At 36.5% G+C, this 13067-nt stretch overlaps 1 protein-coding gene across 2 annotated transcripts in view; it reads left to right on the top strand.

The window, feature by feature from the left end:
• Positions 1-10985, top strand: part of ATAD2B (ATPase family AAA domain containing 2B) — a 79214-nt gene extending 68229 nt beyond the window's left edge. For both annotated transcript variants that reach the window (XM_054821319.1, XM_054821320.1), the window contains exons 25-28: positions 2521-3216; positions 4851-4978; positions 6140-6268; positions 7626-10985. In XM_054821319.1, the coding sequence (XP_054677294.1) occupies positions 2521-3216; positions 4851-4978; positions 6140-6268; positions 7626-7667 (995 nt within the window). In that variant the 3' untranslated portion in view covers positions 7668-10985. The remainder of the gene's footprint in view (positions 1-2520; positions 3217-4850; positions 4979-6139; positions 6269-7625) is intronic.
• The last annotated feature ends 2082 nt before the right edge of the window (positions 10986-13067 follow it).

A 13067-nucleotide genomic window follows, 5' to 3' on the forward strand; every position in this document is an offset into this window, starting at 1 on the left:
TGTCCTAATTAAAAACAACAATAAAAACCAACGTGCGCAACATATGTTCGAATACTACTGCATGAGAGTGAGAGTTCACCTGGAGTTGCTGACTGTCATTCAGAAAGACTTGAAATTTAATGAAATGTGTAATATAGGATTAATTTCATTTTACTTTCATGTGATTTCTCCCACACTCAGGATTTTAGGGATGTACCTGTGTGTTTATGCAAATTATGGGTTCTTATCCCAAGCAGAGCTCACAGGGTGGACAGAAGGGATGCACTAGTAAAATGGGCATATTTAAAGTACAATTCATTGATATAATAAATGTCAAATATGTTTGACATTATATCTGACTCTTAGAGCAAAGTCAGCCAAAAAAGACAAAATCAGTGTATCTTTAAAAATGTCAACTTTCTTATTAATTTATACACTTTAGGACATATTTAATTTCCTTTAAAAGACTTTTACTCCCCTTCTGTGTTTTATTTACCCATCTTTGGAGCTGACCTGAGGTTAAACTCCTTGCTTAATAGGGGAATTTTTTATCTATAAGTTTATATCTCCCTGTTTAGCTTCAGATTTGCTGCTTCTGTTGTTAATGAAAATCTCTTGCACAATCTAGGGAAAGATTGAGCTCCTGAAAAGTGATGTGAGCAGGTTGTAGTTTGTCATCAATAAAACAGTGAAACTGTCTGGAGAAACTGCTATCAAATCTACAAAATAGCTGGAGAAAGGGGATTTTCCCCTCAAATCTTACAGTTCTCAGTAAGGATTATTTGGAACAATAGATACACGCTCCATGTGAGACAGTGTTTTTATTGTAACGTGACTATCTTTAGATAGCTTTGAAAACTAAAAGGTTAAGATTTATACATGAAAGTAGTGGATAAACTACCTGCTTACATACACCACTCATGGAGAGGAAATTCTGAAGTACAGTTGTGCTTCTCTGATTTAATTTTTGACACTTGTACCTGCATAGTGCTTGTATCTTCAAAACAATTTAATAAACACTGATCTTTGTAACTCAGTGTGAGGTTGGCAGACACAGATCTAGGACTTAATATCCCATAAATCGAAGCAACCTACCAATACTAAGAGCGTTATGGAGGTGCTCAACGCAGGAGTTAATTTCAAAATGGAGGAAAATCTGTTAATCTCTATTGGCTGTGATTTTAAATTATAATCATTTGGCTACAACTTCAGCAGTTTTGCAAAAATATGAGCAGTCTGCATCATTACTTGAATTTGAATGTAGAAGTTTCCATTTTTCCCAATCTTTTCCTTAGTCTTTTGAGCTGTGTCTTATTAGTGCTCTTGAAAAGGGCATTGACAAGACTATTAGGTTTGAATGGTCTTTCTTCTGTATTTACTGATCATACTGCAAATATATGCCTTAGTTGTATCTCACCGCAAATAGGTTAGTAAAAAGAATGCTCTTTCTGGAAAAAAGTTCATTATGTGATTTTTATAAGGCACAGAAAGAATACATAAAAATAGGAAAAGTGAAAAAGTAAGGATGCAGAAGTAAGGAAAAAAGAATCATGTGCCCATGTTGCTTCGAGTTGAGTTGCATAATATGGGGGGACGGCACTGGTGCTGAGGCCAGTTTAAGGAGCTAAGATTCCCTTTCTGCTTACAGACTCATTGCACAAATACAGATGTTTGTGAGGTCTTGCTGTAGACAAGGTTGCTAAAATGGTCCAGGTCTAAAATAAAGATTCTCATTTTTTAAAACCGCATTTTGTCATTGCAGTGAACTTGAGTACAGGGGTGGGAATGAATGGAAGATTGAGGAGATTTAGCTGATGTGAAGATGTCTTTGAATTTGTAATGGACGTAAATTGAAATGAGACGTGCTGACTGGATATAGGGCAAATAGCCTTTTCACTGCTATGACAATTATGTGTTGGTACGGGATACCCATGGAGGTCATGTAGTCTGCATCCATGGAGGTTTTCAATACATGGCTGGATAAAGCCCTGAGCAACCTGGTCTGCCGTCATAGCTGATCCTGTTTTGAGCAGTAAGTTGGACTTCCTGGTGTCCCTTCCAACCTCAACTATTCTGTGAATCCATGGATTGCACTTCCATTTGTTTCACTGTATAATGATTTCAAATCACTGAGGTTCTTTTAGAGGGAAAATGGGAATAACTGTCTTTAGAGTCTGCATTACCCAACTGAGAATGACTGACTGAGCTCTACATCATTGCTTAGCTGTTTTCTTTTAGTGTTTTACCTACAAATGAGTATCTATAAAAAACATTAAGTAGGAAAGGTTGGCAAGTCTTCCTTGTTTCCATGGTTTGCAGCAGGAATTTTTTACATGACTGAGTGTTCAATCCTTATACTTCTGAAGTCTTTTGTATCTGTAATTTGCTCACATTGAAATCCACAGACAGCTTGCTTTTTCCTTGAAATGTGAACACGTTTGATTGCCTCACACACTACAGCCTATTCTACTATCCTAGACTGTTTACTGAGGGGTACCTGTGCATCTAAAAGTTTCTTTTTTTTTTTCCATTATAATTCAGTTCGAATAAGGAGAAAATCAAGACGGCGCTCACAGTGGGGCAAAGGCATTATTAAGAAGAGGAAAGTCAATAATTTAAAGAAAGATGAAGATGATGCAAAGTTTGCTGATGATGAAAATCATGGAGACGACAGTAAATTGCTGGAAAATGGAGAGTTAGAGATCAGCACTGACTGCATTGAGGAGAACGGAGAGGAAACAGGAGATCTCTCTATGACAAATGATGAATCCTCTTGTGATATTATGGATATAGATGCAGAGCAGAGGCTTAACAATGGGACGTCAGGAAAGGAAAACAATTTTGCATCCACAGAAGAAGAGAGCTCAAATGAATCTCTGTTAATAACTGACAGTGTTACCCTGAGTGCTGAAAAGGAATTAAGGAAGGACTCTTCATTGAAAGGGGACTGTGTGAATGGAGAGACATCGGTACACAGCTCAGAGGGTACACCTTTTCCTGCATGTCATAATGGTAAAATGGAATCCGTTGATGCTCTTTCACCCAGTGACAACAGTGATGGGTCTAGTAACAAGCAAAAATCTTCATCTGAAGATCAGCCAAAGGAGAAAATGGAAGCTTCCAGTGAAAGTCAAGGAGCTGATCTAGTGAAAGCTGAGTTACCACATTGCAGCAATAATGAAAAAACACTACAGAGCACAGACATTGAAACTAAAGATGCTGAAGCAGATAAAGAAGGTATAGCTCAATATCAATGCTTCTGTCCTGATCTTAGTTTCCAAGTTAATATGTGTATATTTTTACTTGTAATATCTTATGTTACAATTACTATTATATGATAATATTTTAGGCACTGCTGTCTATTTATTTGAAACTTTAGTATGCTTGCAACATTTAATTCCACATAGATAAATTAGAAGTCCGCTCTTGCTGTAATGTTATCTTAGGCAAGTAAGTGTATTTCCATACTTACAATATTCTGTTTATTTTTGTAGGCTTTGTGGGAAATACTGTAAATACTGAGATAAAATTTAAACCATAATTAAAGATTTAAAAAATATTATCAATGCAGATAATTATGTGATCTAAGTTTTGGTCTATATGTTTTATCTGGTCTATATGATCTGTTGATCTATATGATGTGTTTTGTCTTATGTTGTTAGAGATTTATGATAAAAATATCATTTGACATTGGATGAAGGACCATAGAAATCCAGAATGTATTCCTTTAAAAACATTTGCTCATAGCAAAAGTTAAAGCAGTTTAACTCAGAGCAAAAGCCAGATAGACCGTTGTTTATCTAATGGAGAAGGTATCTGGCTTTGGAGTTAGTCAACACAGTAACAGTGCAGCAAAAAGATAAGAGAAGGAGAAGGGAAATCCTCGTGGTGCATAAAAGAAGGGACCATGTCCTTTGAAGACAAGAGACATAGTTTCCTCAGGGAAGAAAAATAAAAGCCTTATGTATGATTGGCTTTTTAATTAGCTTTTCAGAATTATCTAAAAGAATGAAATGTTAACTTCAAAAGTTAGCGCTGAGATTTACAAAGTAAATGAGCTTTAATGAGAGATCTGAATTATGAGAATATCACTATATACATGTTGACTGTGTTTGTACATACATATTTTCTCTAAGGGTAAGGAGAATAGTAGAAGAAAGGTCCTAAGAATATCAGAAGAGTATGATGTATGTTAGGAGCCTTTACATTTCTAAATTTAGCAGTTGAATTTTGTATACAAGAAGGATGGTTGTAATAACAAGGGGTCCTCAGAAAAAAAGGCATTTCAAATAGCTGAGGAGGAGAAAAATAGTGAATGAGTGTAGGGAGAGAATCAGGAGTTGTAAAAATGTGTTGCTCTCCACAACAGAATTGGACGGCAGCTTTAATACAGAGGTGGAGGAAAACAGAAATGTGTCACAAAAGCATGGAGTTTCAGGTGTAGAGCAGATGTTAGAACTACTGTGGGAATGAAGACATGGGATGCTTTAGAGAGAAAAGTGAGGATTTGATTCACTTAGGCAGAAAGACTTTGAGCGTTAGCTTAATATCTGAACTTCACTTAGAAGCTGTATAATTTGGTGTTGCTACGTAGAAATGATATAATGGAAAAACTCTTTCTGTGACATTACATTTTCTATTGGAACTTTGGAGTTCAGTTTTAAAGATGACCACTTTCAGGTGTGTTTTTGGAACTGTTGTTTTGTGCACCTATAAACATTCAGAATTCTGCAAAGCTGATGAATAATGTGGACTGCTACCATTGTGCTTGCTTGGTTCAAAAAAACCTAACAAACAAACCAAGTAAAATCAAACCGAAGTGAAGAAACAAGCTGTTAATTTTGAGACTGTCATTGTTTTTCAAATTACAGGTATATTCAAAAGCAAGAAAACACGAAAAGTTTCTGTGGAACAGTCAAAGCCCACAAGTTTGGAGCAGGTCCCAGAGGAACCACCGGATCCCTTACCCTCTGTAGTTGTTGACCATGACAGACTAAAGGTAATGGAACTGAAAAATGAATTGAAATGTTAATGAAACTGCCCATGAAAAATGCTTCTTTCCTCTTTGTGAAGTCACGTTTCCTTTATTTTTAACTGCAAACAAATATTATGGCAGCAGTAACTTCAGAAGATGATTTGTCGATCAGTGTTTTTGGATGAAAAGTTAATAAAACTACTGAATCCTTACTGTCCCATCATTACTACCTTTAGAAATCCAGTAATGGCACAGCAGTCCACTATTTTAATTGCAGGTTTTGCAAGTACTCTTATGTGTTAATTGAACATGCCAGTTACTGAGTAACTGTTGGGTGCCTAGTAATTAGGAGTTAACATCATCTTTTCCCTTCCCGTGTACGTATACTTGGTGGAAAGAACTGTTAGTGGATTGGAAAACAAATTGGAATTTGTGCTGATGTTTTGGCGTCATAGACTGAACCCCTGCTAGTTAATTTTCTTTCAGTTTTGTCTCCTTTTAAGCAAAGTTACAATAACATTTGCTGTCTTCTGTTGTAGAAACTAGCTTGACCTACTATGAAATTTAGATCTCACTTGCTGTGGAGTACAGATGATAATCACTTTGGAAACAATAGAAGTGTTATAAGAAGAAATAAATTCTTAAAATTTACTATCTGCTAGTATTTTACTATGTAAAATACACACTTTCATCTTTTGTTTATGAGCAGTTTTACATGTGTTGTCTCCCCCTTCTTTCATTGCAGCATTTTTTCAACATTTGTGAAATTCCAAATGTGTTTCCATTTGGTCCTCCTTAGAATTTCATGCTAATGCAAGTTCTTCAAAATGTCTGCTTTAGCTATGAAGGCAGTTTTTATGGTTTGCTTTGTCATAATTATTGACCAAGATGTAATAGGATGAAGTATCATTCAAACAAAACAAACATTGTCCCAGCTGTACTGAGTATAAAATCTGGGACAAGAAAAAAAAAAGTGTGGGTATAAGCGGAGAACTGAAAAGAGACATTGAGTCCTTTTGGATCTACGTGGAAGCAGTGGCCTTACTGATAGCCAGATGTTTTATGTGTATGTGTCCCTCCAAAATAGGGCTTCAGAAGGAGATTGCATTTCTGATTTGTCCTTAAAAAAATTTTAAAAAGTGATTATAAAAACCCTCTTAACTTTACCTTCCATTGTTCCAACAGAAACTGCTTGATTTGGTGGTTAAGAAAAGTGACAACCTGACTGTTGACCAACTTGAGAGATTGTATTCGCTCCTCAGTCAGTGCATCTACAGACATCGTAGAGACTATGACAAATCACAACTTATAGAGGTGATGTTGTACAGTTTCTTTTATTCTTTATCTGAATTTTGTGAGACTGGCTTTTCAAGAACTAAGTTAATCTATCAATTTATTGTTGTATTAGCAGACAAAAGCTTTAAATAGACTTTGAGGAAGGTATCTATAAACAGAAAAATGTTTAGTGTAGTAATGACTTAAAAACCAGGTTGTTTCTAATACTTTCCTCAGAAAAGGATTAAGAATTTAACCTAAAAGAGTGGAGGAAAAAGAGGAGAGAATACAGCAACATGGAGAAGCACTTACTAGCAGAGTAAAAATGGAGTAGAAGCAGTTTCCACATTTGTGGTATGAGTAACAGTGGATGTAAAGAGACTATAGGCGCACTGAGCCAACATTGCTGTGGTTGCCCTTACTTGCATTTGCATAACTAGGCCCCAAAAAATTATGTACCTCTGCTCCATGCAGTTTACTGATTGTTACTTTCATACAAGACCTTGAAAGTTTGCCGACTTTCTCTGGATCAGTAAGTATACCCTTGGAAGGTCCAGTGCAGCGTGATGTAAGCCCGTTTGCTTTGCTGTTATCCTTTGCCTCTGAAACGTTTGCTGTCAAAGGCCTCCTGTCTGCATCAACAGTGAGTTGGTGGTTTCACCATTGGCATGGGCTGATCATAACTCTGGCCATGTGTTCCCTGCAACATCATTGTTCTACCCGGAGAGGGGTTTGGATCAGCTTGCTGAATCAACTGATACCCAACCCTGCTGAAAAAAGGACAACCATTGCTAGTTTCCAGTTGGATCACTGAACGCTAAATGTTTTTCTCCATGAATATTTTACAACAAAACCTGGAAAGGCCTTAGCATGGGATATTATAGAGTTGTGCAAAATACTTTTCAAACCATTTTCATGCTATTCCTCTGCCATCTTCACCTAAAAATATGTTGAAAGTCTGTGCCAAATGTTAGGTAGATTAAAAAGACATTTGTCCAGCAGGAGTATGTAGAGACTGATCTTTACTGTGATGCTCCACACTGTGCAGATATGTTTACAGCTGATTCACCAATTGCATAAGTGTGCAGTAAGACTTGAATTCATGCAGTGTGTCATTGCAATGCTTTCTTAATACATATTGAGTACATTAATTATGTAAGTGACCCTTAATACACTTGGATTTTCTCATGGACCATCATAGTGGAGCACTTTTCTGCATTAATACTTCTTTTACTATATTTTGCTAGCAGATAGCAGCTAATAAACAGAAATATCTGTTTTCTTATTAATTATTTGTTTAGATTAAAAAAATAGCCCACTAAATATGACTATGTAATGTAACTTTGTTTCTGTCTCTGTATATTAATATATAATTGATGCTCTGTGTCTCTTGCAGGAGATGGAAAGAACAGTTCATGTGTTTGAAACATTCCTGTGAACTCGTCAAGATGGGTGGGTTTATCCTCTCAAACTGCTCATGGGAGAGCAGTCCTCTGAGCCATTCAGTTTCCATTTGCACCAAGTATGTGCAGAGCCTTGGTCTTAAGTGCTCTCTCTTTTTCTTTCTGTTGAATTTGGTGCTATTGTCTCAGGTACCTGAAACCAACCAGCCTACAAGAACCAAACAGAACTTCATATAGTTGTATCTGATATAAATAAAGAATACAATGCCACAGCTTGGAGATTTTTGGTGCTACAGAAACTGTTCTCATTTCTGCTCTTGTTCACTCTACATGCATTATCTTTGGGGAAACTTCAGACAAAGTGGAGACCAACACATACAAGAGAACTGGAAAGAGCAGATCTAAGTTGAATATTTTTAAACAGGCAACCTTTTTTAATTTTTTTTCCAATTATTCTCTGGGGTAATGGACAAAAAATACCTGTTCTAAAGAAGGCAGTGATGCATTGTGGTAGGAATCTTGAGTAACTGGATGTACAGTAATTTGAAGATGAGGCTCTCTAGAACTGCCTTTAATGTGCCTTTTAGTCAATTGAGAAAGATAAGGCTAATCAATTGGTTTGGATTATAGCAAATGGCAATGTTAGAAAGCTGTCTTCAGAATGAAGATCTCCAAAAGGATGATTTGTATTCTCTTCATTGGATGGCAACCAGTATTATGGTTCTATAATGCCTGTCTTGCTCTACAGAACTAAACTAAGACACACTGAAAAAGCCACATACTTTACCAAAATGGTGAAATTTCTTTTTCATTGGTATATATTTGTTTTAGAAACAAGTTACACAGTGAAACTCTTCTGTGTTGCTAAAAATGAAGCATTTTCCCACCATGTCTTTGTTTTCCATTTTGAGTTCTTTAAGAAAACCAAGTTTAATACTGGCAGGTTTCTTTCTGAAGTTCCGTGTTTGTAATATAGATTGGACTGTGCAGTGCAGGTAAGAAGACACTACAGTCGGTCAAAGTCCTGGAGCCCAAGCTCACTTGAAAACAAACCTTAAACTAGGCTTCACAACTTGGTCTGCGCAGAGCATTGTTAATGTGGGGGATTGGAGGGCAGCTTTTTGGATCGATCTATTCGGACCACAGTTCTCTGGGTCTGAATTGTGTAGTTCAGAACCTTTCCTTTCTGCAAACTGGAGAGAACAGTCTAGGCAGTTTCAAGAAAAACATGTTTTATCACAAAGCTCAGTATTAAAACCTTACCTGGGCTGATTTATTTCAAACCTACGTGGAAAGTGGTTTTAGAGAAGTTGGCTGGTGTTACCATCATTAATCATTCAATGTGACTGTCCCTACGTAGCTGCGGAAGTGTCTTTCCAGAAATATGCAACAGTGTGATTAGTTTTTAATTAGAGAAAACAGTCTTGGACTACTGCAGAGATACTGAGCTACCTCAGCTTTTTGTATTTCAGTAACCAACAGTGTTTATGGAGGACTGTAATCACTCTGCTCCCATTTGTAAACTGAAGCTAAGGTACTTGTCTCCACCTCTACGGCTAGTAGTAGTGTAGCGCTGCAGAGAAGCAAAACATGGGCCTTGGGCTACTGCAGTAATCCAAAGTGCTTTGTACATTGTGGTTAAACATAATTCTGTCTTAGGTCTTTTTCTCCCCTGAATGCCACTGTTTTTCTTTATAGCTAATGGCAGAAAAAGGTTTTAAGCATTCATGTATGTCTAGTTACACCTTCTAAATGCAACCCATGCAGAAACACTGTATTTTTTAGGTGGGAAAGTGCGATTAAATACAACAAAAACAAGCAGAAAACACATTTTAAATGAGATTCTTTGATCTCAGATTTGATTATGGGATTTTTTTCCATGTTTCGTTTAGTATTTATTAGCATCATACCTGTTTGAGATATTTTTGTGTCTGGTACATTAACAGCATTTTGTATTTTGATGGAAATTGTTACAAACTTTAAGATTTGATTAAATAAAATGTAGCAGATTTTTTGTAGCAAGTTTCTGATAAAAGGGTTTTTTGCAAGTCTCAGGTTCTTGCTGCAGAATTTTTTAAAAATATTTATTCCAGTTTCCCTTACTCAAAGAAGTTTTTGTTCAAGTAACAGCAGCACTTGTGGAAGATAAAACTGCATACATTTTTAAGAAGATAATAAATTTATATGTATTAAAACAGTTGAGAATTTTAGTCACCAGTGAGAGTGAAAACCAAGTTTAAGCTAATGCCTGGCATTAAAAATGGTTCTAAAAGGTCAGGTTTCTAAAGGAAAATTTTTACTGTCAGTTGTTGATTGGGAAAAATCGTAAGAGGCAACTTTACTAATTGAGGAGCTGCCATGTTGTTTTAGAGAAAAGTAGCTGATATCAGATGTTCTAGTGGACAGCTTACCTAAAATGATATACTCGCCTTCCTAGCCCAAATAACCACACTTCAGTTTTTGTTTTCCTTTACAGATGTCTGGTGGTTATAGAGTTATAACAGCTGTTAATCTATCCATGTGGTCTAAACTTGTTTACTCTTTGTATGTTTTTAATTTTTTTTTTTTTTTTTTGCCACATAGCACTGGCAAGAGTTTGTACAAATTGACCTCTCTTCCTTGTTTCTTGTTGTGAAAATTGCAAATAAACTCCTGTGTGAGTCCTTGTGCTGGGGTCAATGAAATGTGGCCGGCCAGAAGGAAGGAGGTTTCTTTGGGGGGTTGGTGGGGCTGTCTTGGAGATAATAAAGTTGCTCTTGGGTGAAGTTGATGGCCATGGAGTTAATTGTATTTGCAAGCTTGAATCTCACCTGTGATTAATTTTTTTGTTTTGTTTTGTGTCCTCTGTATTGTTACTTGATTTCCTCATATGCCAATGTATTTATAGGATTACTGTTTTTTGTAATATCTTGTCTTCCTTTTTTTTTAAGTTGGTGAGTCAGCTCTGGTTTTACCTTCAGACTCCTGAACGGCAGGTCCTGCAGCTGATAGTCATTTATTTTGTTTTTATTTTATTTTTTAATCAAAACATAAGCTTGAATTTGGGCTTGTACTTGCATCTTTTGTATCTTGTACATTGGGTTATTTAGACATTGGAGAGTCCTGTTTGGTTTCATTAACGTGTGTCTACTTTGTGGATTAAGTAGACTTCCTTCATCAACTATGGTATATTTTGGATTCTATAGTTTTATTCAGAACTGTGTTTAAATTGATGTTTTGCATTTTGACTTCATTTTACGTTAGTTTGAAGTAAGTTATTTAATTTTTTGAACTTCTGGAAATTTTGAACATTTTACTGTAATTTGTAATATAACTGCTGTGAAATACTTGAATAAAGATGACAAGAAAACACAGCTTTAGCTTCTTCAAAAATGTATTTAAAAGAAATGCTGCTTCCTAGCTGATTTCAGTCTGTTCCTTACCAGACCTCCTTGATTTCGCAGTTCAGATGTTTTACTCTGGAATCTTGCTGTTTAGTTACTTTGAGTAGTTTAATCCATAACTTTTGCTTTCAGTGTTTGTCCATTAAAGAAAAAAATTCCATTGTTAATTTTGACTGAAGAAGTGAAATTAGCATTGCACATTGGCGAGTGAATAACGTAATTGTTATGAAGTTATGCTTTGTGCTTAGAAAATGTTTTATGTTCAGTTGCAGGGTACCACCCACGACTGCTTATAGTACGTCAGCATCCAAGTAATACCAGAGTTCCTCATTAGAGGGTTTTTAAGGAAACACTCTTTCCTTCCTATTTATCAAAGTTGTTGTTACTTTTTATGTGTGGGGTTTGGTTTTTTTGAAGATGAACTTCTAATATATCTAGGAATTCCTTTAGTTCCCCCCCCAAATTACCTCTAGAAGCTTGCTCTCCTAATGCATGAATTACCAGATGAGAATCAACCTACATCTTACTGGTTGGCAATTTATCTGGAGCTAACAAACTGCATGTGATGTATGTAATGTGGAACAGAGTATGAGGAGGTGTTCTGTAGATCTGTTATGGCCTCTCTTGAGATGTAGGACATAGAACGCACCTGCTCGTTTTCCTCTTTTCCTTTCTGTGTCCCTTCAACCATAGGGCTCCTGGGCACACAGCCAGTTGAGGAAGAGTGTAGTAGTAACTTATTTCTTTGACTCCAATTCCACTTTTATATGCGGCTTTGAAAGCACAATTGGATATGAAATATAATATCCTTTATATAAATATAATGAAGAAGTTGATCAGTCAGAGCCTAGGCTCATTTTGTATCAGCATGGTCAGATGTGTTGTTTTGATCTGAATGACACCATCTAAGGGGTTTGCAGTCTGTGAGTAAAGAATGTAGGGTATGAGGTCTTGTCTATCTTTTCCATCTTTCAGGAGTGGTGATGGCCACGTTCACAGAATAGTTTCAGGTCTGATTTCTGACAGTGGCTGTAAAAATGATCAGTCAGAAGGGACAAAACTGCTTTATTTGGGCATTGACAAGAGGATTCTCGTAAAAACACTTGGTGAACTTTGGTGCTTCAAAAGCATGAATTAGTGAGGAATAGTTGGATTGCGTCTCGTGTTGTTAATAAAGCCGTAGTAAAAGCTTGTGCAACGCTCATTTGTCAAGTGTTCACGGCTTAACGCTGCTTTCTTCTGCTGTTCATTTCTGCCTTGAATGTAGTTTTGAACTGCAATTCCTGTATTTCCTTAAATTTGCAGTGTTGCTTCCTCCTTTAAGCCCCTCAGATAATTTATTTAAATAAATTAAAAATGAGATCCTTTTGTTCGGTATCTCAGGTAGGATTTGGATTTGGACTTGTAATATATGGTTAAGCTAGCACTGCAGGTGAATAAATTCTGCAAGCTAAATCAGTAAACTGATTAATGAAGCCAAACACTTCATTTTTTTTCTCTGCCTTTTATGCATCACTTGTGGTCCTGCAACTGTTATGTTAAAATGAGGGATTATAAACTTTAACATTAATTAATTCAGCCTCATTCCATTTCTAGGTGAGTAATTTTCTTATGGTGTGATTATTTGCATAGGGAGTATATTTCAGTTGAACCCACTGACAGTAAATGGCTGTGACTACTACTAAATGCCATTTATTTTAGGAGTGCGTTTGAGTTATGCTGTACAGAGCCTTTCTTTAATAGTAGAGAAACCCCTTTTCCTTTAAAAATACGGTAAGCTGCTAAGATTGAAAATGGCTTCACCACTTTTAGTGGAATGAGGTGGCCATTAAGGTTTGCTGATATGTGGATGCTGATTTGGAATAAAGCTGCTTTCAAGTTTCAGGTGCAGAAGGTATTCTCGAGTTAAGCGGTGTTAGAAGGCTCCTCACATTGAGTTCCGGGAGTGGGGCAGATTGAGAGCAGAGGAGGTTGTCGTTCAGGCTTTGCATGTCAGGCACTTGGGATGCGTTGGCATATTGCAGAAGTTGAGTCGGTTCTCCTGTGGCAGAC

The sequence above is a fragment of the Grus americana genome, chromosome 3 (assembly GCF_028858705.1).
Source record: "Grus americana isolate bGruAme1 chromosome 3, bGruAme1.mat, whole genome shotgun sequence".
Lineage (NCBI taxonomy): Eukaryota > Metazoa > Chordata > Aves > Gruiformes > Gruidae > Grus > Grus americana.